This window comes from Pseudorca crassidens, chromosome 14 (genome assembly GCF_039906515.1).
Source record: "Pseudorca crassidens isolate mPseCra1 chromosome 14, mPseCra1.hap1, whole genome shotgun sequence".
In the NCBI taxonomy this organism is placed as follows: domain Eukaryota; kingdom Metazoa; phylum Chordata; class Mammalia; order Artiodactyla; family Delphinidae; genus Pseudorca; species Pseudorca crassidens.
The window spans coordinates 32,188,612-32,215,656 of NC_090309.1; the positions used below are offsets into that span (position 1 = coordinate 32,188,612).

The 27,045-nt window shown below is 36.8% G+C and overlaps 1 protein-coding gene across 3 annotated transcripts in view; it reads right to left on the reverse strand.

Annotated features, from left to right (window-relative positions):
• Positions 1-1,005: 1,005 nt before the first annotated feature.
• The window catches only part of GMCL1 (germ cell-less 1, spermatogenesis associated), a 48,294-nt gene continuing 22,254 nt past the window's right edge, over positions 1,006-27,045 (reverse strand). Inside the window, exons 10-14 of one of the 3 annotated variants that reach the window (XM_067704806.1) lie at positions 21,355-21,424; positions 16,444-16,519; positions 11,099-11,244; positions 8,900-8,987; positions 1,006-2,408 (exon numbers count right to left, since the gene is read on the reverse strand). In XM_067704806.1, the coding sequence (XP_067560907.1) occupies positions 2,280-2,408; positions 8,900-8,987; positions 11,099-11,244; positions 16,444-16,519; positions 21,355-21,424 (509 nt within the window). In that variant the 3' untranslated portion in view covers positions 1,006-2,279. The remainder of the gene's footprint in view (positions 2,409-8,899; positions 8,988-11,098; positions 11,245-16,443; positions 16,520-21,354; positions 21,425-27,045) is intronic. The other 2 variants (XM_067704807.1, XM_067704808.1) reach the window with 2 other exon arrangements.

Sequence of the window (27,045 nt, forward strand, 5' to 3'; positions counted from 1 at the left end):
CTAATGACTACAACATTCATTTAATTTTGCCTACCTTGCTAAGGTTCAAGCCAAATTTATTTAAGAAAAAAAAAAAAGGAAAGGTACACTCATATCTCTCTTTAATAATTTAGCATGGAACTCTAGAACATTTTCTCTTAAGGACCTCTTCTTTACTGATAGCCAAGTAAAAATAATTATTAGGGGGTAAATATTGTTTTCTAGCCCTTGCAGCTTAAAAAAAGACTTGGCAAAGGTTATAAGGCAAAAGCTGACAAACACCTTCATATATAATAGTTTATATGATACTTCAGCTGACACTTTTAATACTTTATTGAAAATATTCCAATTATAAAGAATGAAAAGTATGCAAACATTAAAGTATTTGGTAAGAAAACAAAAGCAGATCTTTACTATCAATGTGAAGTACTAGCTGACAATTACCAGTTTCTCCAATGAGAACACAACCTACTTATGACTGAACAAATATTTATTTTAACTGTGAATGACATAAGCAATTTGGCCAGGAAACAAAGAATGGACAGGAACCATATGTAATTCCAATTTGATTAATTCATATAAGTGAAATGAAATAATGTTACTCACTAATATACTCAAATTTTAAGTATCTTTACTCCCAAGATTTGGAAAAATTCAATTATTCAAAGAATTCAATTTGTTTGGTATTTATTTATATTTTTTAATATGTAAGGGTGAGGAACCTCTGATGTTACCATAGATAGGAAAAAAACAAAAGCATCTCATGGAAGAGATATATAGTTATAGCCAAATACAAAAACAAGAAATGAAGCCTCAATACAGCCAAATTATTGGATTTTTTACTACAGTTCTAGGGGTGGAGATAGGGAAGGCATTTAAAAGCTTCCTTTAAATTTACCATGAGGATGAATTTTGAAAGGACAAAAGTGATTTATGAATCTATGGACATATCACTAGGGAAGAAAAACTAGCAATAAATTCTAAAAGTTAAATCTAATTGGAAAAAAATCTAACTTGGAAAAAAAATTCTGGTTTCAACTCATTTTTTTATTTTGGTCATTTTATATAATAGCTGATTCTTTTTTCCAAATGAGTATTTATTTGTACAGATACACAAAAGTAATTCCCATTTTTCTTAAAACATACTAAAAATATACATTAACCACAAAAAGTACTCACTTTGACTGGAAAGACAATGAGCATGGCTATTTTCAAAACAGCAGTAAACACAAGAAACCAACATATATAAATCATGACAAATGTACATCTCATTTTTGACAAAAATAAGTTCTATTTGTATATTAATGTTTTATTATCAGCTTCTATATGATATCCTCCGACCTTATTTACATTTACTATGAGATTTCTAATAGCATGTGTAACTCAAAGGCACTCAATTCAGAGGTTATAAAGTCCTGAGCTTAAGTAGGAAATAGAATTCCCAATTTAAAAAATTTGAACATAAATAAAAAGATCACAGAATATGAGAATGTTTAAAGTGTAATATTTGGTACATAAATAATCTGTGACCTAATAATAGAGTTGTACAGAATGTCAAAGAAAAGACCATGTAAGGCAAAGGAATATCCTCAGAATCCAACTGATTTTCTCCCCCATCCAAGTTCATTTGAAAGTCTGAACCTGATTTTTTTGTTGTTAAAATCTTAGTAAAGCTAAATATCAATAAAAAGCAAAATAAAATAGCATGAAAATGTTTAAGTTAAAGAAAAAGTTCCTCAGTCTTCAAAACCATGAAAAAAAATTTTAATGATTAAAAACATATATAGATTGGAAGAATATTCGACTAGGAGGAGGAATCATAAAGAGCAGTTGAAAAAATTAAAGGACAGCTTTAAACACACCAACTGAAACAGCATTTATAATTGGCCAAATTATTCCTTTAGCATTCTTTTAGCCAAATAAAAATAAAACTTACAGATGGATAATCGAGGTTCACTAACATTAGGTAGGATCAAAGTTCAAGCTAAAAATTAACTCTATATTTGGTTGCAGAGAAATGTGAAATTTACCTACGGCAATTTTCTACTGATGCCAAATTAAAAAGATGAGTCGACATCTTTATAACAAACGGTTTGACAGATATTTTCTTGGCTTTAAAATGTTTTTTTATATATGCATAGAAATATAATGAGGATAAGAATAGTCTTCTGTATTATCTGAACAGTTCATAAGGCCTTTGTCACTGTTAGTCACCTTAGATGTGAATATCTGCAGGGCCATTAAATTAAAGCTGGCCAAAAAAGTTTACAAAGTGCTACTGTTTCCAGCTGATGAGATCCTCAGTTTTCTGGATTTTCTGGATGGTGATTATTTTCAGTTCTTTTTTCTGGCGATATATACAGGAAGTTACAGCAGATATATAAAGGGAAGATCAGAAGCCTGCTGTCCAAGTTCATCACTACTTGTTCCTATAAAACAAATTTGTTGCTTTAATAATAGTAATATTATCAAAATAAAACAGAGAACCAAACTATTGAATTGAGTAAACTGAAGGTTAGTATGGTGGTTAAAAGTATGCATCTGGAGTCTGAGAGTCACTGCTCAAATCTCAAAACTCCCACCCACTAGCTGTGTGACCTTGGGCAAGTCACTGACCTTATCAACTACAGCTTCCTTACTGTAAAAGGGGACAATAAGAGTACCTACCTCATATGATTACACTGAGGATTAAATGAGACAATGCACATAGAGGGCTCACAAAGCCAGTTATATATTAAGTAATAAATAACGGTAGTAATTTTCATTACTGAAAAATTTCTAATCAAGTAACTACATATTTTATGAACAGATACAGTGCACAAATACACACACTTCTCATTTGGCTTCAACGTCTGATGGTCTTTATGTATAGCAAATACTTGGGATGAAGGTGGGGAGTCATTATTATCACCAATAAGCATGGTTCCCACTCTTGTCTAAGATTTCCCACTGTCTCTAATGCAAACACGTTATTTGTCTCTTGGAACCTAAAATACATTATCATGTAAAATCAGTTTCAGGTTCAGTTACATGAATACACATGAGAATGACCTGAAATTCCACAGAGACAGGAGTTGATACTACACCTGAGAGTGACGAATGGAACCCTCACTCACTCAGTGCTACAGATCTCTGGAACCCTTTACCAGCAGTATTTGGTGAACAGAATAAATCCTCAGAATATAAGCCGTAGCACTGACATGAGAACTCCTACTTTTTAAATACTTGGATACTGAAATAATATGCATTAGTTTCACCTTTATACATTTTGGAGAATATACTATTAAAATACTGTTTAAATCTAGAATTTAAAATTTTTAACTGAAGCATGTGCTCCTGCAATGAAGAGGGACTAAAACTGCAACATTTGAGTGATTGACAAAGGCTCAACTGGACACAGCTTGTGTTGGGGGAGCAGCAAGATAAATTTGGATAAAGAAGGTAGGGAATAGAAATGTGACACACACACACACACACACACACACACACACACACACACACAATCTCTATGTTCTCCAAAATGGGCAAAGTGGTGTTTTTTTTTTTTTTAAGTTAGTGAACAAAATGGATACGATGATAGGTCAGGTGAAGCAATCACCTGGGCTGATGGTGCTAACAGGGTTAAGCAGAGAGCAATTATGTCAAATCATAGTTGATCTTTAGATGCTTGAGTCACCCTGGACTAGTCAACATTTGTAGCAATAACCTGAGTGAAGGCACATGTACTAAGTTTGTTGAGGACATATGCTTTGACGATATGTGTATCTGATGACAAAAGCAAGATTCTCTACCACGACCAAACAAAGACTCCAAGGAAGATTAGCATTCTGGTATCTGAATATAGTTAAGGTTGGTGGGGGAGAGTAGATCAAAGGGCCAACTCTGGGAAAAGAAGGGATCCATGCGGACATCACTTGGGGGCTGAATGGACATACCAATTTCTGAATATTGAACTGTATTAATCCCCATTTCCCCTCCCCAAACTAGACAGATCTAATTCTAGCTTCATCAAACCTTTAACTCCACCTGAGGGCTCAATTTACACCTACATTTGCATTGAAGCATCTTTATAGAAAAGCTCCATTTTCCTTCTTCCACTATGCAGTGGAAGCAGTGAAGTCTACACATCACAGCATCAGAGTGGTGGTATCTTGCTGGGTTTTCATCTCTGTTTCCAGACCGTTATTTCTATCTTCTCTGCTTTTCTGAGGCTCATGCTACTTACCTGTACTATAGCTCTATTACTGCCCTACATTCTATTTATAGGTCTAAATTCCAGGATCCATACATCCAATTCCCTACTAGAAATCTTCACTTAGACATAAAGCAGCTCAAATTCAAATCATCAGCTACTGAATACTACCTATTCTTTCCTTTCTTTCTGTGCCATCTATACTTTCACCCTTGCAATTGGCTTTGATTCCCCATCCCAGCTCTTACATGTCTCACCAGGTTACTTTTTTTGCCCACCCCTTAAAGACCAGTGTTCCCTAGGTTTCCCTCCTGTCATATTCTTGACATATTTTCCTGTAGCTTATCTCATCCAATCATTATTTCTAGCCCAGGCGTTGCTTATAAACTCCAGACCCATTTATCCACTGGTCTATCAAATTCTCACCTCAATGCCTTCAAATTAAATATGCTTTAAACTGAATTCATCATCTCTTCACCCTCACTTTAAGTCATGTTCATTTTCCTTCCTATAATTCAAATATCGGTAATTATAGGACGGATTATTATTACCACTATAATTAAGTTGCCCAAGTCACAAAACCAGGTACTATCTTTGACTTCTTTGTCCTCACCCTCACACATACTTAAGCACCAAATTTTATCAATTGCACCCCTTTATTTCTAGAACCCATCAACATTTCTTCATCTTCATTGCTACCTTCCATAAGGTTCTCACCATTTCTGATCTGGATTATAGCAATAGCTTCTAAATTGTCTTCTGCCACTATCATGTTTCTAGTCCTTCTTACACATTTCTGAGAGATCCTTCTATAGTGCAAGGATTAAAGTTAGCATAGTCCTGTAAGAGGGATAGTTTTAAAATAAATATATAAAAATCACTAGCTTTCCTATAGTCATCAAAAACTATTTATAAAGGATTCATTTCATGTTAGTAATTAAAATATAAAATACCTAGCATTATACTTCCAGGAAACATATAAGAATAAATACGGGGGAAAACTAAATTTTAGAGATGTAAGGGAAGACCTGATTAAATGTAGAAAATACCATATTCCAGAAGGGAAGATATCAATTTCTCACAAATTACTTTATATTTAACAGTATATAGCAAAACCCTCATAGGATTTTTTGAGAGGAAACTGGACAAAATGATTCTATACCCCATACAGAAGAATAATCATGCACAAAGAACCCAGGGATTTTTGAAAAGAGAAGGGTGAAGGTGAATTTGCATTACTGGTAATAAAATTCTTTTTAAATTGAGTCTAATTAAAACAAAGCATTATTGTCTCCACAATAAAATCAGTAAAACAGAAATCTCAGAAATGAAACCAAGTATATAAGGCCTTACAGTATATGATAAAAATGGCATTTCAAACACATTGACACATCTGATACACTTTAGATGTATCAAAATACTCCAATGAAAAAATAAAAGGAATAGGAAAAAAACCCAGATGACTATATAATCCCAGTTAGAAGGCCTAAATAGCACATCGAAAGAAGAACTCATTAAAGGAAGAGACTGATAGACTGTTTCATGAAGGGTGAAAGATAAATTACAAAAATGGAAAAAGTATAGCATATCACAGTTATTATTCTTAATATATAAAAGGTGTTAAAATTAACAAGAAAACAAACACCTTAATTAAAAAAAACAAACTGTCAATTTACACAATATGTTCAATAAGTAAAAACAAATATCAGAAACCAAACAAATGAAAACTAAAATAAATGATTTGTTTCCACTTATTATATTGGGAGAAGGACTAGAAAGAATGATACACTTTGTTGCGTATGCTCTCCTGTACTACTGGAGGGAGTGTAAGTTGACAGTAGTTTTGGAGGGCAATTTGGCCATTAGAAAATATATACACCGGGCTTCCCTGGTGGCGCAGTGGTTGAGAGTCCGCCTGCCGATGCACGGGACACAGCTTCGTGCCCCGGTCCGGGAAGATCCCACATGCCGCGGAGCGGCTGGGCCCGTGAGCCATGGCCGCTGAGCCTGGGCTCCGCAACGGGAGAGGCCACAACAGTGAGAGGCCCGCGTACCGCAAAAAAAACAGAAAAAAGAAAAAAAAGAAAATATATACACGATTTATTTGACAAGAACTCCACTTTGTGGAATTCATCTTCTAAAAAATCAGAAAAACATATAAAGATACATGTACATTTTTTATAATAGTGAAAAAGAATCAACTTTATCCAAAAAAGCATTATTTAAATTATGGTGTATCTAAAATAAGTCTTATGCAGTTATAAAAATGATGTTGTGGATATATATTGACAAGAAAAGCTATCTATATACAACAAAGTGGAAAAAGAGCAGGCTACAACATAGTTAACAGTCAGATAAAATTTTGGAAAAAAGATATAGGCGATGAAAAAAATATCAGCGGTGTCATCTCTCAGTGGACTATGTATGATTTTTTTTCTGCTTATTTTTATTTTCTATTTTTCTATAACAAACGTCTATAAGCTACATAAAACACATATGCAACCCCCCAACTAAAATCCTTCCATAGCTCTCTAACAGAGCTCAGGAAAAAGTCCAAACTCCATCCATAGCCCATCATGCCCTGGCTCTACACCTACTGAACCCTTCCTCTTCCAAACCTCTCCATTCCTTGAATGACCCATGTGCTGCCTTGCCTCTATCTTTTTAAATTTATTTATTTATTTAATTTTGGCTGCGTTGGGTCTTCGTTGCTGCGCGTGGGCTTTCTCTAGTTGCAGTGAGTGGGAGCTAATCTTCGTTGAGGTGCATGGGCTTCTCATTGAGGTGGCTTCTCTTGTTGCGGAGCACAGGGTCTAGGCGCACGGGCTTCAGTAGTTGTGGCACGTGGGCTTAGTTGCTCCATGGCATGTGGGATCTTCCTGGACCAGGGCTTGAACCCGTGTCCCCTGCATTGGCAGGTGGATTCTTAACCACTGCGCCACTAGGGAAGCCCCCTTGCCTCTATCTTACTCATCATCTGAGGCTTGGTTCAGGTATCCATTCACTTTTCAACTTGTCCAGAAGAGGTTTTCCCTGAACTGTGTCTCTGCCCCTCCCCCAATAACCACACCTGTCCCCAACCCCACAGTAAAGGTTAGAGATGTCTCCCTCAACATTACACACTCTTTGAGCCCATCCCTCTCCTTCTACTTAGCTATATAAGCTCCTCTTTATTTCCTCCACTCCTAGCATAGAACCTAGCATGAAGTAGTAGGGACACAAATGTTTGCTGAATGAACAAATCAAGGAACACTAGGAATACAACTACTATCTTGGCCTGGTGCTTTTTAATTAAGTCTCTGGCTGCTTTGAGCCACGACAATTCTTTTTTTTTTTTTCCAGTATGCGGGCCTCTCACTGTTGTGGCCTCTCCCACTGTGGAGCACAGGCTCTGGACGCGCAGGCTCAGTGGCCATGGCTCACGGGCCCAGCCGCTCCACGGCATGTGGGATCTTCCCAGACCGGGGCACGAACCCGTGTCCCCTGCATCGGCAGGCGGACTCTCAACCACTGCACCACCAGGGAAGCCCCGACAATGTTTTTTAATGAAGTTCCAAGTTGAAGGTAAACATAGATATTGTCCATGCAGCTCAAGAGGGTGAGAGGGACCAACAGAGAATTCCAATGGAGGCAGATTTGAATCTTCTTACGTACCTACCCTCTCACTTACACCTACCACACAACAGAGCTCCCTCTCACTAAGAGTTCCAACAATGGTTGAGGAGCCTCTATAAGAATGCTGTTAAAGGAGTTCTCATACAGGGTAGGTGAGGTCAGAACTATCACTTCAAGGTTCCTTGCAGTGCTAAATTTTGATGTTTTATGAGTCTCTTCAGTCTGAGGAAAACTGCTAACTTCTAATAATTTATGTGAACCATAGGCTCTAAACCCTTTATTAAAACAGTATGTCCTTTGGAATGGTGGTTAGCTTTACTAGAAATAAACATCCTTGATTTTTAACAGCTCTCGTTTTACTTTTTGAAACTGGTTTACTTTTTCATCATGACATTTTGAAACTTCTACATGCATGTGATTTATGAAAAAACAAATGGCTTTAGAGATAATTTTGGGAACATTACAGACATCTGTCATTTTAGAAACCTACTGTGCTAGAGGATAATGTTCACTTAATATCTAGGAGCTATGGAGATATACTGGATTGTCTTTAAGATATGTTATTACTGTATAAATAAATGAACACATGGAGAAAACAATTAAGATTCATAACTTTGTGAAGATCATGTTCAGGATGAATAATTATTTCCTTATTGTCAGCTCTGCCCCTCAAATCAAATTGGTTTTCTTGGTTTTTTTTTTTTGGTATGCGGGCCTCTCACTGTTGTGGCCTCTCCCCTTGCGGAGCACAGGCTCCGGACGCGCAGGCTCAGTGGCCATGGCTCACGGGCCCAGCTGCTCCGCGGCATGTGGGATCCTCCCGGACCGGGGCACGAACCCGTGTCCCCTGCCATCGGCAGGCGGACCCTCAACCACTGCGCCACCAGGGAAGCCCTGTTTTCTTTTTATTATTATTGTTTTTGGTCTTAGTTACACTTCTGGTAGAATGGAGTAAATTATGCAAAAGTGAACATGGTACTTCCATACTTACCTTCAAAAAATTCTCAAACCAATCTTTAAATCAAACATTAAATCTACTTAAGAATTTTCAAAAGAGGAGTCAAAAGGCAAATACTATAATGAAAAAATTAACAGAAAAGTAATCAAACATACCTGGTCCTTTTCAAGTGTAAGTATTTGATAGCCAGTTGTTCTACTACATATTAGTTTTCCACTACTATCAAAAGAAGCCAAACGTAATCTAGAATTAAAAACACACACACACACAAAAACTAATGATTTTTTAAAGCACATATCAATTTAAATAAGCCCTACCTTACTTTAATAATTACTTTTTTCTTCCATATTCTTTTAATTTTTTAAAATCTTTAAGTCTTTTATTTGTTAAGAATTTAAAGTCTTTTCAAACTATAAACTGATTCCATTTAGATTTACAAGCTTGTGCTATATCTATATCTGAGATATAAAAGCTTGTGCTATATCTATATCTGAGATATAAAAATAATTTATAAGTATGCCTTTAAAAATTAATTAATTAGGTTACAGCAGGTCTTAGTTGCAGCACATGGGCTCCTTAGTTGTGGCATGAGAACTCTCAGTTGCAGCATGCATGTGGGATCTAGTTCCCTGACCAGGGATCGAACCCAGGCCCCTTGCATTGGGAGCATGGAGTCTTAGCCACTGCGCCGCCAGGGAAGCCCCCAAGTATGCCTTTTTTATTGTGATAAAATATACATAAAATTTACCATTTTAACCATTTTTATATGTATAGTTCTTGGCATTCAACACATTTCACACTGTTCTGTAGTCATCACCTCCATTCATCTCTAGAACCTGTTCTTCTTCCCCAGCTGATACTCCATACCCAGTAAACATGAATTCCCCATTTCCCCTTACCTCAGCCCCTGACAATCACCATCCTACTTTCTGTCTCTATAAACTTGTCTACTGTATGTACCTCATGTAAGTGGAATCATACAGTATTTTTGTTCTTTTGTAACTGGCTTATTTCACTTAGTGTAATGTCTTCAAGTTTCAAGCTGACATGTTATAGCACATGTCAGAATTTCCTCCCATTTTAAGGCTGAATAGTATTCCATTGTAGGTATACATCACATTTTGTTTTTCCGTTCATCTGTCAATACCTGGGTTGCTTCCACCTTTTAACTGTTGTGAATAATGTTGCTATGTGTACAAATATGTTTGAGTCCTTGCTTTCAATTCTCTTGGGTACATAACCAGAAGAGGAATTCCTAGATCATTTTGGTAATTCTATTTAATTTTTTGAGGAGCTGCCACACCATTTTCCACAAACTAAGCACCATTTTACATTCCTACTAGCAATGTACAAGGGTCTAATTCCTCCTCATCTGCACCAACACTTTTGTTTTGTTTTTGATATTAGCCATCCTAACGGGTGTGAGGTGGTATCTCACTGTGGTTTTGATTTGCATTTCCCTTATGATTAGTAATGTGGAACATCTTTTCATGTGCTTATTGGTCATTTGTATATTTTCTTTGGAGAAATGTTTATTTAAGTCCTTTGCCCATTTTTGAATCAGGTTGTTTTTTTGTTGGGGAATGTTAGGAGTTCTCTATATAGTCTTATCAGATATACAGTTAGCAAATATTTTTTCCCATTCCATGGGTTGTTTTTTCACTTTGTTAAGTGTCCTTTGACACACAATTTAATTTTGATGAAGTTCAACTTTTTTTGTGGTTGTTGCTGCCTGTGCTTTGGTATCATACTGAAGAAATCATTGTCAAATTCAATGTCATAAAACTTTTCCCCTGTTTTCTTCCAAGACTTCTTTTATGGTTTTAGCTCTTATGTTTAGGTCTTTGATCCATTTTGAGTTAATTTTTGTGTATGGTATAAGGTAAATATATGACTTTTAAATAATCCGTTCATTAAGCTATTTTCCATTTTGTCAGCATCCTCTCCAGAAAAATATTGCCAGCTCAACTATTAGGCAAAGTTGGACATCTGAAATCCTATAGAAAGTTAAGGAAAATACCAGACATGTTTTCCTCTAAGAATACCTTGTTGTATTTCCAGTTTAGACCTTTTATTTTCTAGGAATAGCAGCAAGGCAACAGCTTCAAGCCCAGTATCAATCCTACACCATTCATATTCCAGCCCATTCTTTCTTCCTGACATACTAGATCTGGGTCTTTTAATTTTGATTATTAATACATTTTGTAGGAATGGAGCTTTATCATTTCCTTGCAGTTTCATATATATTGTATCTTACCAAAGTTCTACTATTGTTGGTGTAAATTATGGTTTTATTTCATTTCTTATAGTTCTTTTAGAGTGAGGAAGAGTGGGGTGGGAAAATCTCATCCTACCTAAATGCTATGCTCCTTCGAGGTTGTAAACTGACAGATCCACTACATGGCTGATTCAGTGTATTGCGTTTGAAAATGATGTATCGATTGGTGTAAGTTACAAGCAGGTCAAAGCCGAAGTTAAAACCTGTCCACCGCCAGCAGTACTAAAATACAAAGGAGAAAGATTTACTTCAGTTTATCATATTAGCAAGTCAAAAATAAAAAGTTCAAACTGTCTTTTCTTTTTCTAATTCATTTCAAGTATTTCTGTCTTATGGGTCCCTACTTTTTGTCAGTGCCTTAAGGCTTAGCACACACAATATATCTGTGATATATATACAAGGTTTACCACATAGACATAGTATATATCAAAGCCAGCAAAAGCAGCCTCTATGATCATTATTCCTTCAGGTACTTTGCTAATATCGTCTCTTCATGATCTGTTTCATCAACTCTCCACATTTTATCATAACTAATATGTTAAACTAATTAGTTTATCATAACTAATATGGCTTAGTTGATAGTTATAAGCTATACCAACTCTAAGTAGGTATAGTTTAGGGGACTAGGAGTCTAGATAGAGGTAGTAAGAATCCGCTAAAATTTTTCCTGCTTTAAAAATACTCTGAAATACCTTAAGTGATACCTTGTGTGATCTCTCTTATATGTAAAATCTAAAAAAAAATATGTACTAAAAAAAAAACAAACCCTAAGCTTACTGATACAGAGAACAGCTTGGTGGGTGCCAGAGGCGAGGGGTGGGGAGCAGGAGAAATGAGTGAACTGTTTTTTTTAGTTTAAATAAATTTTAAAAATACCCTAAAATACCTTAAGTAACTAACCAACAGATACACAACTGAGTTATTTTAAATACCATCATGAGGTTCACAAGTTTGTTTATTCTATCACCTAATAGTTAATGAGAGACTATTAAGTAAAGTGGCATTGTATAATGAAGTAAAGTTAGGACTTCAAGTGTTTGGTTGACCCTCTGAATTACAACATTAAATCAAGAGTTCACTGATATTTATTGAGCACATATTTTGTGCCAGGTACTGCTCTAGCCATTAAAGAAATGGCAGTAAAGAAGTTTCTGCCCTAGTATATGTATATTTTAATACGTGTGTGTTTGTGTGGAGGAGGAGATGAACAACAAACATGAAATGGGATGGAAGAGGACAGAATAGAATGCCAGGAGGGAGTGACAGGGTAGGGGAGGTGGGCTGGCAGCTGGGGAGCCTGTTGGTTCAGGCAGGTGGTCAGGGAACATCTCTCTAAGGAGGTGCTATGAGACTAGAGTCCTGAGTCAACTAAGGAGTGGACTGGGTAGCTATCTGGGGAAAAGTGACTTAGACAAAGAAAACAAGTACAAAGTTCTGGAGGTAAAAACATGCTTGGCATATCTGAGGAACAGCAAAAAGGCTACGTGGCTAGGGCAATAACTGAGGGGGACGGAGGCTGGAGATTAGTTCAGAGAGTCAGTCAGGGGCCAGAAAACATATGGCCTAGAGTCCACAGTAGGAAAGAGTTTGGATTTCTTCTAATTGTGGTAAGAGGCTAACAGAAAACTTTAGGGAAGGATGTAACATGATCTAACTTGCATTTTAAAAAGATGATTTTGGCTGCTGTGTGGAAAACAGAATGTATAAGAACAAGAGTAAAATCAGGGAGAGCAGTTATGAAGCTACAACAGTCCAGGCAAGAGATAATGGTGGCTTGGACTTGGGTCGTAGTGGTAGATGTGGTAAGAATATATTTGGGGGACTTCCCTGGTGGCACAGTGGTTAAGAATCCACCTGCCAATGCAGGGGACATGGGTTAGATCCCTGGTCCAGGAAGATCCCACATGCTGCAGAGCAACTAAGCCCGAGTGCCATAATTACTGAGCCTGTGCTCCCATGTGCCACAACTACTGAGCCCGTGCGCCACGACTACTGAAGCCCATGCACCTATAGCCTGTGCTCCGCAACTAGAGAAGCTACTGCAATGAGAATCCCGTGCACTGCAAGGAAGAGCAGCCCCCGCTCGCCACAACTAGAGAAAGCCCATGCATGGCAACGAAGACTCAATGCAGCCAAATATATATATATATATATATATATATATATATATTTGGAAGATATATATTCAAAGGAACTTCTTATGGACAACAGATATGGAACAAAAGGAAGAAGAACCTGAAGTGTGGAGCTTATGCAGTGGATGAACAGAGGGGTTATCTATGGGCTGGAGAATACTTGGGAAGGAGGAGTTTGGGAATGAAAATCAAAGAGTTCAGCTGGAACCATTATATTTGAGAGGCTATTAGAATTCTAAGAAAGATGTCAAGTGAGTAGCTGGATACAGGAGTTAGGAATTGGTGTAAAGTCATGGGACTATAAGAGATCACTTAGGAGTCAGCATAGAGAGTACAGATATGGAAGAAGTCCAAGTACTGAGCCTCCAGTCACACCAACATTTGTTGAGAAAGAGAAGGATCTAGCAAAGACTTAGAGGGAGCAGCCAACGAAGCAGGAGGAAAACCAGCACAGTATGCTGTCCTGGAAGTCAAATGGAGAAAATCTCCGTGGAGTGAGTGAAGAACTCACTTGTTGCCAAGAACTTTCGGAAGACTAAAAACTACTCAACTTGGCAATGTAGGAATCACTGGTGACAATGGCACAGCGTTTCACTTGACTTTACTGGAGTAAATGAATTGGAGTGGATACAGGCAACTTTTTTCAATGAATTTTGCTTAAAAAGGGTGCAGAGAAATGGAGTGGAAGCTAGAGGGGAATGTGAGTCAGGGAATGGTTTAAGATGGGGGATGCTGTAGCATGTTAATATGCTAAATGAGAATGATACAGAAGAGAAAAACTGATGATGCAGGAGAGCGAGGTGATGACTGTAGGAGCAAACTTTTTGAACAAGTGAGAAGGGATGGGGTCCATTATAAGAGGAGGTGGACTAGGATAGAAGCAGACAGTTCATCCATTCTAGTAAAAGGAAAAGCACAGCACACGGCTGCAGATGCAAGGAGACTGGTAGTATTGTTGGTAGGAGGATGCACAGATTCTCTTCCTACTGCTTTTATTTTCTGAATAAAGAAAGAAGCAAGGCCAATGGAAAGAATAAGGGTGGTAGCATTGCCCTTCTGAGAAGGTATGAGTTACTCCAGGAGTAGGAGGATAAATTCACTAGGGAAATGTAGGAGGATCACCATTTAGCACTAAAAACCTGCTTGAAGTTTACAGTTACAACATTCAAGTGAAACCTGCTGGGGTTTGTATGGTGTTTTTCTTTAGTCACATTCATTTGTATGGAAGCAGGCATGGAATGCATGGAAAGGTGGGATTTAACAAGAACTGGGGTTTAGCCTGGTGAATTTGACTGAGTGAAAAAGGGAAAAAGGAAGTTAAGAGTATAAGCCAGGGACCAATTTTTTTTTCACCTTGTATATTGTTTTTAATTAATTGTTACCTACAAAAGTTCCCAGCCTTAATTTTGCTCAATAACTTTTTAAAAATAAATTTATGTATTTATTTATTTACTTTATGGCTGCAATGGGTCTTCGTTGCTGCGCACCAGCTTTCTCTAGTTGTGGCAAGCAGGGACTACTCTTCGCTGCAGTGCGCGGGCTTCTCACTGCGGTGGCTTCTCTTGTTGCGGAGCACGGGCTCTAGGTGCACGGGCTTCAGTAGTTGTGGCATGTGCAGGCTCAGTAGTTGTGGTTCGCAGGCTCTAGAGCACAGGCTCAGTAGTTGTGGTGCACGGGCTTAGTTGCACTGTGGTGTGTGGGATCTTCCCGGACCAGGGCTCGAACCCATGTCCCCTGCATTGGTAGGTGGATTCTTAACCACTGTGCCATCAGGGAAGCCCTGGTCAGTAACTTTTTAAAGTTAATTTTTATTGGAGTATAGTTGCTTTACAGTGTTGTGTTGGTTTCTACTGCACAGCAAAGTGAGTCAGCTATACATATATACATATATCCCCTCTTTTTTGGATTTCCCTCCCATTTAGGTCAGCACAGAGCATTCAGTAGAGTTCCCTGAGCTATACAGTAGGTTCTCATTAGTTATCTATTTTATACATAGTGTCAATAGTGTATATATGTCAATCCCAATCTCCCAATTCATCCCACCCCAGCCAGGGACCAATTTTAAGATGGAACATAAAATATAAGTCAAGTAAAGAAAGAAGTAGGGATGTGGTGAGAGGGTAATGGGGAAAAGATAGTAAGAACAATGTATTGTACACTCTAGTGGGGTTAAAAAGTTGTTGGGAGTCCAGGTACTAGAGGGAGAGTGCTAGAAAGATAACACGAGGTGGAGTCTGCAAGTGGTATGCTTAAAATGGAAATTTTGAAGAGGGTACATGAATTAGTGATACAAAAATTGAGGATATGCTTATAAGACATTGGTTCCTGAGGTAGGGTAGAGCACAAGATCACGGAGGGAAGGAAGGTCAGGGAACAGATGCTAAAATCACCAAGACTGATAAGAAGAGTAGGGAGGAAGAAAGCCAGCAAGCCGAGCGAATGATGGCCACAGTCAGAGTAGTGAGTGGTGCAGAAGTATGCACTTCAAAGGAGCTGTGATTCAATGACGATGAGGGTGGAACAAGGTCTGGAAGCGACAATAAGGAGGACTAAGGAATAAATAAGATGCTATTCCTCTTTCATACTCTGAAATTATGAATGCAAACATAAAATAATGAAACTTTCAAAATTAAAGTTAAAATTAGGGAAAATCTGGGAGAAAAATAACCAAATGGTTATCTAAATTAGGCTGAACTGTTTTCAAAGACGAAAATTACAATTAGGGTAGAGTTTTTAAAAAAATGTAGTTCATGTCTCTTTAGTGGCTGTAAAATCAATTTAATGAGTCACAATCAGCTTTTTAAAAAAAATTAAGTAGAAATACATCTATAGGACAAAGTAGCTGTAAGCACTGTTTTGTAATACTTTTGTTTCACTTATATGCATTTGTACTGGGTGTTAATAAAATACATAATTTTTAATGTGGGTAGCAATTAAAGCGTTTGAATGTTTTTGATCTAGGGTAACTGTAAAATAGAAAGAATTACTTTTAAGACTATGTAACAGCTCCCATTTAACGTCTTATTTATCTTTATTTCTGGTTTGCTGAGGGATCTTCTCATATCTCATATCTAGACCCAGAAAGTTCAACAGTCTCAGGGAAGGCTGAATAATCAATCACCACTGAGTATGTAACTCCTTGCCAAGGAGATCATGCTACAGAAACTAATCCACAAAAAAGCTCTTCTGAGGTATAATATGTATCACGATTGTTACTGAAAGTATATTTTGCACTAACAGTACAACAATTTGTATAAGACTATTAAGAGTCACAACCCATACTTACTTCACCATCTTTGGCAAGCTTTCTACCACACCTCATGCTATTTCCCTCTAGCTCTTCTTTATTGATTTCTTGAGGCCTAGAAATATATATAAAACATGAAATCTCACAGAAAATCAGCAACTAATATTTGAAAAATAACTGTGAGTTACAACAAGAGAAAAACTTTCTACTAGATTTAAAAATAAAATTTTGTAGTACAGATAAAAATCAAAATGCAATGATTAAATCTAGCCCATTACCTCTGCTAAATAAAAAAAAAAATTAAATCTTTAGTGTTTCATTTATTGCCTTGACTTCTAGAATACTTTTACTAGGGCCCAGTGAAACCAGAGAAGAGGGGGAAATAATCTATGAGAAATTCTGCTTACCGAGAAAATAAAACACTTAAAAGTCTAACTACTAAGTAAAATTAAATTAAAATCTATTATTTAAGACGTGACTTGGTATCACCTACCATTTGATATTATTGTTTCGCACACAAGCCATTTTTTAAAGTAGTACAACTATACGAACTCAGTATTTAATAGAAAACAGCTGTAGAATTTTATCAGTTAATCTTTACTTGGCCCTCTTACTTTAAAAACCTTAATCAACTAAGAGAAACACTGTTATTTCAAGATGTAATAATAAAATGACATTATTATTAGCTTAGAATTCCAAATGATAAAATACATTCATTCATATACAGCATTTATTAAGTACCTAGATACCGGGGCCATCTTCATCATCATTATCTAATAAATATATTGAAACAAATACAATACATAAAAAATAATGAAATGTAAATAAAACTAATAAAACATATCCTTGACATCCAAGAGCTCAGTCTAGCAGGGAACTAGACATAAGTAATAAGATAATAACGTGGAGAGAACTGATGTTAAGAGCATGAAGAAGGCACAGATTTATTGCCTGGGATTAAGAGTGGGGATCATAACAGAGGAAGTATTATTTGTGCCTGAGAGTGAGTTTGTTGGGGTAGACGTCAGGGGTGAACTCTATGCAGAGGAAGGGCATTCCAGGTAGAAGGACTAGCAAAAAAGGACCGGAGCATGAAAGGGTACTAAATGTATGAAGAACTTAGTGCAGCTGGAACCTAAAATGAGCATGAGAGGAGATAAAGCGAAAGGCATTTGGGACAGACTGTTGAAGGGCCCCACGGGCTACGTTCACAGGAGTTTCAAATTTTCCTGTAGATAAGAGAGAGTTCCCATGTATTTCTGTTCTGTTACTTTAAAATTTTTTCTTACGAAAACTTTCAAACATATAAAAGTAAATAGGGACTTCCCTGGTGGCACAGTGTTTAAGAATCCACCTGCCAATGCAGGGGACACGGGTTCAAACCCTGGTCCAGGAAGATCCCACATGCTGTGGAGCAACTAATCCCGTGCACCATAACTACTGAGCCTGCACTCTAGAGCCCGTGAGCCACAACCACTGAGCCTATGCGCCACAACTACTGAAGCCCACACACCTAAAGCTTGTGCTCCGCAACAAGAGAAGCTACCGCAGTGAGAACCCTGTGCACCGCAAGGAAGAGCAGCCCCCACTCGCCGCAACTAGAGAAAGCCCATGCACGGCAATGAAGGCCCAACGCAGCCAAAAATAAATAAATTTTAAAAATAATAAATAAATAAAAGCTTTGCTTAAAAAAAAAGTAAATAGTACAATGAGCCAAATTTTCTCACCATATAGGTTCAATACTCCTGTTTTAGTTTTACTCCCATTTCTCCCCACATCCCTCCCAACTGATTATTATTGAGGCTGACCCTCCAGACATCATATCCTTTAATCTGTAAATATATATCACACATAAAGCAATAATCCCTAACTATCATCTAATGTCCCTGGTCTTATTTAAGCAGGGAAGTGAAATTATATTACTACTTAGGAGGCTAATCCTGTTGGCAATGTGGAAAAGCGTTTGGAAGAGGAGAACCCTGGAGGGAGACTTTACTAGATTATAACCTAGAGTCAATGGAGTACACTGTCTTTCTCACTTTAGCAGCCCTACAGTAGCGAGCAGATACTCAGTATGTGTGGAAGAGAGTGCTTCATTAGGGGCAATACAGTCACATACATAATAAGAATGCAAGAAAGCCACTTATTCTAACTCAGTCTCTTCGGTGAGACTCTATATTAAACTCAAAAAGGATACAGATGAGAAAAGTCTTGAATAATAGAGAACATCCAACACTTAAAAACTGAATATACAAAAGAAGTAGGTAGGATGGTTTATAAAACATTTCATACATTACAAAATGCTTCAAATCTGAATTCCAGTAAATAATTAACTCTCATTTTTTGGAGGGGTCTCCTATTTCAACAGTCTTACTGTATTTGTGCAAGATAAGTATGCTATGAATATATTTGGGAAAAGGTGGGATATAAGTTACAAGTAAAGTAGAAACTAAGAACCCTGGATAATAATCTTGCAATCATTATCTTAAGTTTATAGAACCCTTTCACACACTCACTGTTTAGCTATAAACACACCTAGGCTATTATTTTAGGAAGTTCTTTAGTGTATAAAAATAAATTAAAAGAGATCAGGGCAGAAAAAAATTTAAATGTAAAACCTTTTTATGTACTCACAGGTGGACTGTCTCTTCACGCTGCCTATACCAAGGAGCTAGTATAAAGATCAAACAATAAATGTGGAAGTACTTCACTGAACTGCAAAGCACTACACATTGAAAGAACAGATAATATGCTTTCTCTTAAAATGAAGACAGTACATAAATATTTTCTAGAGGGGTCATATGCTTTTGACGAAGGCACCTGTGTAACCAGATGGGTTAATTCACCTTACGCTCAAGTCTTCAAAAAAACTATTACAGGGGACTTCCCTGGTGGTCCAGTGTCTAAGACTCCACGCTCCCAATGCAGGGGGACCGGGTTCATCCCTGGTCAGGGAACTAGAGCCCGCATGCCGCAACTAAAAGATCCCACGTGCTGCAACTAAAAGATCCCGTGTGCTGCACCTAAAGATCCCACGTGCCGCAACTAAGATCTGGTGCAGTCAAATAAATAAATAAATAAATAAATAAATATTTTTAAAAAAAGAACTTAAAAAAACAAAACAACCCCTATTATATTAGTGAGAATTTGACAATACTGCCACAAATAAGAAAATTGGCTTTACCTATACATATATATGAAGATCATGCTTTATGAAAGCATTATTCCAGGTAATATTTCAATAGCTTAAAAGAATATCATAACACTAAGTGAAACAAAGTATATCAATTATTCAATTTTACTAATATATAGCAAGTGACAATACATTGTTATACTAATTAACCAAAAAGATAAATATTTATAATATTGATAGTTATAGAAATGTAAGAATAAAAGCTGATTACATGATCTTTTTCTCTAACAGCTCTTGACTTTAATACTGTTACTGGTTTTTCAACATAATGAATACATTTAAAAATTCATAGCAAAATCCATATACCTGTGGTCAATTAATCGACAACAATGGAGGCAATAATATATTAATACAATGGAGAAAAGACAGTCTCTTCAACAAGTGGTGGTGGGAAAGCTGGACAGCTACATGCAAATCAATATGAACACTCCCTCACACTATATACAAAAAAACTTCAAAATACTTTAAATACCTAAGTATAAGACATGACACCATAAAACTCCTAGAAAAGAACATCGGCAAAACATTCTCAGATATAAACTGCAGCAATATTTTCTTAGATTAGTCTCCCAAGGCAAAAGAAATATAAGCAAAAATGAACAAATGGGACCTGACCTAATCACACTTAAAAGCTTTTGCACAGCAAAGGAAACCATAAACAAAATGAAAAGACAACCTAGGGAATGGGAGAAAATATTTGCAAATGATGTGACCTACAAGGGGTTAATATCCAAAATATACAAAGAGCTCATACAACTCAAAAAAACAAACCACCCAATCAAAAAATGGGCAGAAGACCTAAATAGACATTTCTCCAAAGATGACATACAGATGGCCAACAGGCACATGGAAAGATGCTCAACATCAATAATTATTAGAGAAATGCAAATCAAAACTACAATGAGATGTCACCTCACACCAGTCAAAATGGGTATCATCAGAAAGTCTACAAATAATAAATCTGGAGAGGGTGTGGGGAAAAGGGAACCCTCCTACACTGTTGGTGGGAATGTAAATTGGTGCGGCTCCTATGGAAAACAGTGTGGAGATTCCTTAAAAAACTAAAATTAGAGCTACCATACCTAGCAATTCCACTCCTTGGCATATATCCTAAAAAGATGAAAACTCTAATTCAAAAAGATACACGCACCACAATGTTCATAGCGCACTATTTACAAGAGCCAAGCCATCGAAGCAGCCCAAGGGCCCATCAACAGACGACTGACTTAGGAAGATGTGGTATATTTATATACAACGGAATATGTATTACTCAGTCATAAAAAAGAATGAAATATTACCACTTGCAGCAACATGGATGGACCTAGAGAATATCATACTAAGTGAAGTAAGTCAAACAGAGAAAGACAATTATAAGATATCACTTATATGTGGAATCTAAAAAAATAATACAAATGAATCTATATAAAAAACAGAAGAACTCACAGACAAAACAAACTTATGGTTACCAAAGGGGAAAGGGAGGGGTGGCAGGATAAATTAGGAGTATGAGATTAAGAGATACAAACTACTATACATAAAATAGATAAGCAACAAGGATTTACTGTATAGCAAAGGGAACTATATTCAGTATCTTATAGTAACCTATAATTGAAAATAATCTGAAAAATATATATTATACAACTGAATCTCTTAGCTGTATACCTGAAACTAACACAATATTGTAAATTAACTATATTTCAGTAAAAAAAAAAAATTTTTCTTTTTTAATGAACAATGCTATGATGTACCATACTTACCCCACCTCACTGTCTTGTTCTGCCCGGAGCATAGCAAACCACTGCTGTTTATACACAGAAGATAGCCATTCTAAAATGTAAAAATACATATAAGAATAATAAGAAATATGGGAAAACATAAAGGATTTAAAAATTTTAAGAAGCTGATAAAATTTTTACCATTTTAAAATTCAAGTTTAAAACAGCAATAAGTAAAGCTGGTAATTTGTATTTTATAAATATGTTATAACGATACAGCTTAATGATTTTTAAAGTGGTAAATGTTATCTTCCTTTGCTTTAGGATAGACTCTACTTAGATCACATACATTTAAAACTTTAGTTAAAAGTATATTCTTGTATTTAATAATTTCCTTTTCATAGCTGATACTATTCTTCATTTGTGAGAAACATACCAAAAGTAATATTTTCAGTTTTAACAAAAGCTTTAATAGAAAACTGAATGATGGATTGTTCCTAAATTAAATTATCTAAAAACAATTAATGAGAAATATACCATCTCTAAATTATTAGATGAATTATGCAACTCAAGAAATAATTTTGACACGATTTAGATAACTATTACAATTTAAATTATTGCAAATGGAATATAATAATTATAGATATTCTTCCCTTTAATAATAAGCATATAATTTTTCCACAAAATGAGACTGTGGAAGCTGAAATTTTAATTATTTTACATAAAACATGGATTTATTAAAAATATAAGCAGAACTGGCTTAGCACCATATTTATTTTTTGCTCTTATTTATTCCCAACTAAAAGGGTAGTTTTTCTAATTTTTAAGTTAAATGATTTCTCTACCTCTACCGAAAGGCAGGGGAAAAACCCTAGTGCAATTAAAATCTGGGTTTTCACTTCATAATTCTCTACCTAATAAAAGGTATCCAGATGACTTGCACTGATTTATTGGTGTCCTTCCTTAAAATTCTCTATAAATACACTTATGAGTGCTTCTTTCCCTAAAATAATATTGTTGCTATTATAAGGAATAACTGCTGAATATCTAGGCCACAAACAATTCATTTTCAGTAGGTAAAGACTAACAGCAAAATTTATGTGACTCTGTATACCTACACACATATTGTTCATCTTATTTGCAAGGTATTTGGATTTTAAAATTCTGTTTTACTGTATTTTATTAAAAAAAAAAAAAGCTGATCCCTTCCCATTAAAATGATTTCTCAACTCACTACAGGTTATGCCTGTAGTTTGAAACTCACTGATCCAGAGATAGAATATGGCTTTTCATGATTCATTTATAAAAATGGAATGAAAGGGTTACACATTCATATTCTCAAATATCATATAAGCTATATCCCATGAAAATGTTTTAAAATTTAGTTTCAACAACTTTGAATAAACTCCTTTAAAACTAAAAGCATTTTTTTTTTTGGCTGCGCCACCTGGCTTGCGAGATCTTAGTTTCCTGACCAGAGATTGAACCCAGGCCTCGGTAGTGAAAGCGCCGAATCCTAACGGTTGGACTGCCATGGAATTCCCTGAAAGCATTTTTAACAAGTTAAAAATGTGGGTACACATTTTTGTCCCTCCTTTCTTGCCTTAATCTAAAAGGGTAAAAAGTCAAACTAGATATCTTTTTGGTCACAGGTAGTTCATCCAGTAGCAGCAGCCCCAAAATATGTCACTAGAACCACTAGTTCAAATGCAATGTTGACAGTTGACACACAGGGGGAAATCTCTGATAAAATGAGATTGAAAAACATGGGATAAAAATAAGTGAAACAATTTGCCTTATACAGAGTTTTTAATACGATTATATGCAGACATATCTCCCAAAACGCAGATACGCTAGGCAGAGTTTCCCAGAATCCTTTTTGGCAGAGTTAGTGTTCAGTGGAAAGATTCTGAAAAAGTGCCTTCAAGAAACTTCCACTCAGTGAAAACAAATTTAAGCACTTTTAAACTTTATCAGACCAAAATACAAAACAAAAACTCAAAACGGGCACATCAAAGTGGCATTTGACAGTGCTATAAATCAGCAGCTGCAGATCTAATCGACAGCAGTTTTGAATGTAAACACAGTACTTTTCTAATAGAATAAATGAGATAAGTCAGAATGAATTTATTTAGATCATTTCTCTTGTCTTATACAAAGGATATGGGGAAGGGGGTCTCCAAAAGTATACTATTTGAAAATCTAAATGTCTTAGATTTACAAATCTTTAAAACACAAACAGAAAGATAAGATACGCCCTGAATTTGCCTAGTTTTATTGTTTAAATCAAAGAAACAGTGTATATTCAGGTATATACACATACAAAAATCTACTCACAACCAGTAAAGCATATAGCAAAAAACAGCCTACAGGTTGAATGTTATATGAAACACGTTAAGTCAGAATTAGATCATGAAGGTGAAGGAAGTCTACATAATAAAAAATTCCTATCTGGATAAAAGAATATTTTGTAGAGAGCATCTATAGGTATATTAGTATAAAATTATGGAGAAGTTCATCTCAAAGATCTTCATGTATAATAACCTAAAAATCTAGTTCCAAAAGATGACAAATTTACTCTACTGAGTACAGTATTTCTCAATAAAACTAATTACATGAATTTATATACCTTTTCATTTTAAGCAACTTATTTTCATAAAATTCATACTGCTTTAACAATTATCATCTCTATTGAATTTACGAAAATATTAAGCATTAAGTTTCCCCATTATTCCCACAACAGTAATTCCTGATATAAAAAGTTACAAGAATACCTATTTTCTTGCCCACAATGCAAAGTAAGGGAATAAATCTATTGCATTACTTTGTTATCAAAAGCCAAAAAATTAAACATACTCAAAAGAATGGTGATTCAAAGTTAAGTTTGAATTCAAAGTTAAGTTTGCTTAAGTTTCTGCAACTGGATATGCAAACTTAAAGAGATTAAACATAGCGGACTTCTTCTAAGTAAGATGGAGCCAAAAGCAATATGGGCTTTAGAACAGGAAAGACTTGGGGTTGCATCTGAGCTCTGCTTCTCACTAGCTGTATGACAGGATAGTAATACTTCATCTATAAAATGGGAACTACCTTGATAATTTCAAAGATTACGTTACATGATAGGTGTTAAATGTATTATCTGGCATATTACCTGGGACACTGAAGAATCTACACATATTTGTTTACTTTTCCTCCTCCCCTTTAAGGTTATTAGATTAGGAGCTAGAACCTAAACTTATCTGATAGAGCAAATACAGTATTAGGCCATATGTAAGTTAGTATGTTTCAGAAAATGATTTTAGTTCACACAAACTGAGTGCCTACTACCTGTCAAGCACTGTACTATGTACCTGAGAGAAAAAGATGAAAAACATACAGTCCAACCAGGACACAGATATATTCTGTACTACAGTAATCTAGCAAGAGATGACGATGTCTTAACAAGGAAGTGGTAGCAGGCAAAAAAAAGGAGGTGAGTTTGAGAATTATCTAGGGAAAAAATCTATAGGACATAGTGAATGGATGTGGAGGAAGACAGTTTGAGGAGGACAGGATGACTTGCAGGATTCTGCCATTTTCTGTGAGGCTGGGTGTTGTTTTTTTTTTTCCCCGGTACGCGGGCCTCTCCCGTTGCGGAGCACAGGTTCCGGACGCGCAGGCTCAGCGGCCATGGCTTACGGGCCCAGCCGCTCTACGGCATGCGGGATCCTCCCGGACTGGGGCACGAACCCGTGTCCCCTGTATCGGCAGGCGGACTCTCAACCACTGCGCCACCAGGGAAGCCCGCTGGGTGGGTTTTTAATGTTGATGACTGATAAGCGAATATGGGAAGAAAAAACCAGGGACTAGAGCTGGAGGGGAAAGATATAAGTACGTTTTGTTTTTTTAAAAAAATAGTTTATGTATTTACTTATTTATTTATTATTTATTTTTGGCTGTGTTGGGTCTTTGTTGCTGCGAGCGGGCTTTCTCTAGTTGCAGCGAGCGGGGGCTACTCTTCGTTGCCGTGTGTGGGCTTCTCATTGCGGTGGCTTCTCTTGCTGCGAAGCACGGGCTCTATGCACGCAGGCTTCAGTAGTTGTGGCACATGGGCTCCAGAGCTCAGGCTCAGTAGTTGTGGTGCACAGGCTTAGTTGCTCTGCGGCATGCAGGGTTTTCCCGGACCAGGGCTCGATCCCGTGTCTCCTGCATTGGCAGGCGGCTTCTTAACCACTACGTTACCAGGCAGGTCCATAAGTACTGTTTTGAATAGATGAACTGAAGCAATTTACACATGGCTAGTAACAGTTGGATATTCAAGTATGAAACTCAGAGGAGAGGTCAGAACTAGAATCTTTCAGTGAGTCATATGAATGAAGGAAATCACTCTGGGACACTATATAGAATGAAAATATCAATGATGCGCTAAGGGCGCCCTCAGGAAGTTAAGAGGTGGGCAGAGTAAGAGAAGCTTACAAAAGAAAAAGAGAAGGAATGGTCAAAGAGACCGGAAAAGAATCAGGAGAGTACAGTATTTCTAAACTAAGGTAGTACTGTAAGAATTTCAAGAAAAAAACTAACAAACCATGATATAAAATGCTAGAGAAGTTAAAGTAAGACTAACACGAGGCCACTAGATTTTACAAACAGGACAAACCTAACTTTCGCTAGAAAGTTTCAGTGAAATAGCGGGGCCAAAGACAGACTGAAATGGGCTGAGGAATGACTGAAAGGTAAGGAGATAGAAAAAGCAACTCTGAAGAAAGTGATTATAAGGACAAGAGCAGTTACCATGAAGCGGACTCAGGGTCAAGACTGGGGGCGGGGGGGGGGGGGGAGGGAGGGATTTGTTTTGTTTTTCAATAAGAGATTTGACCACACTTGTAAGCTGAGGGAGAACAGGAGGGGGTTGAAGATACAGATTATTAAATGACAGTGCAAAATTCCATAATAAACAGGAAGTGATAGGATTATTAACACAGTAGAAGGTTGGCTTGAACAGGGAGGGAGCACCTCAACCTCTGGGACAAGACAGGAAGGACAGGTGAAGAAGCCCAGGAATCTAAACAAATTTTTGCCTGATAACCTTGCAAAAATTTATATAAAATTTATATAAAAATTTAAAGGAGAATTTATATAAAAAAATAGAAGGAGAGTTCCCATACTCCATACTGACAGCAAGGTTATTGGAGAGGAAGCTTGAACAGAGTGGCAGAGGTTTGATATATAATTGCTGAAGCAAATGAAAATGAGGAATGACCAAGTAAAAGTAGTATATAAGGAGTCCCAAGGTCCAGGCTTAGCACTGAAATATGAGTTTGCAGTGGCACCAATACAAAAGTTACAGAATGCTCTGGAGCAGTACTCAGCACAGAGTAGAGGGTATAGAAACAAAGAAGGTTTAATTTAGTTTTAGAATTTTGTAAAGTAGAAGGACAAAGAGCTGAAAGCAACTGTGAAAGAGAGTGGTCCAGATGATCTAACATGAAATCCAGGCCTGAAAGGAAGAAAAGGCAGGAGGTTTGAAAGACTGGCAGAAAATGGGGGGCTTAAAACGGATTGGAGGGCTTCCCTGGTAGCGCAGTGGTTAAGAATCCGCCTGCCAGCGCAGGGGACACGGCTTTGAGCCCTGGTCTGGGAAGATCCCACATGCAGCGGAGCAACTAAGCCTGTGCGCCACAACTACTGAGCCTGCACTCTAGAGCCTGCACAACACAACTACTGAAGACCACGCGCCTAGAGCCTGTGCTCTAC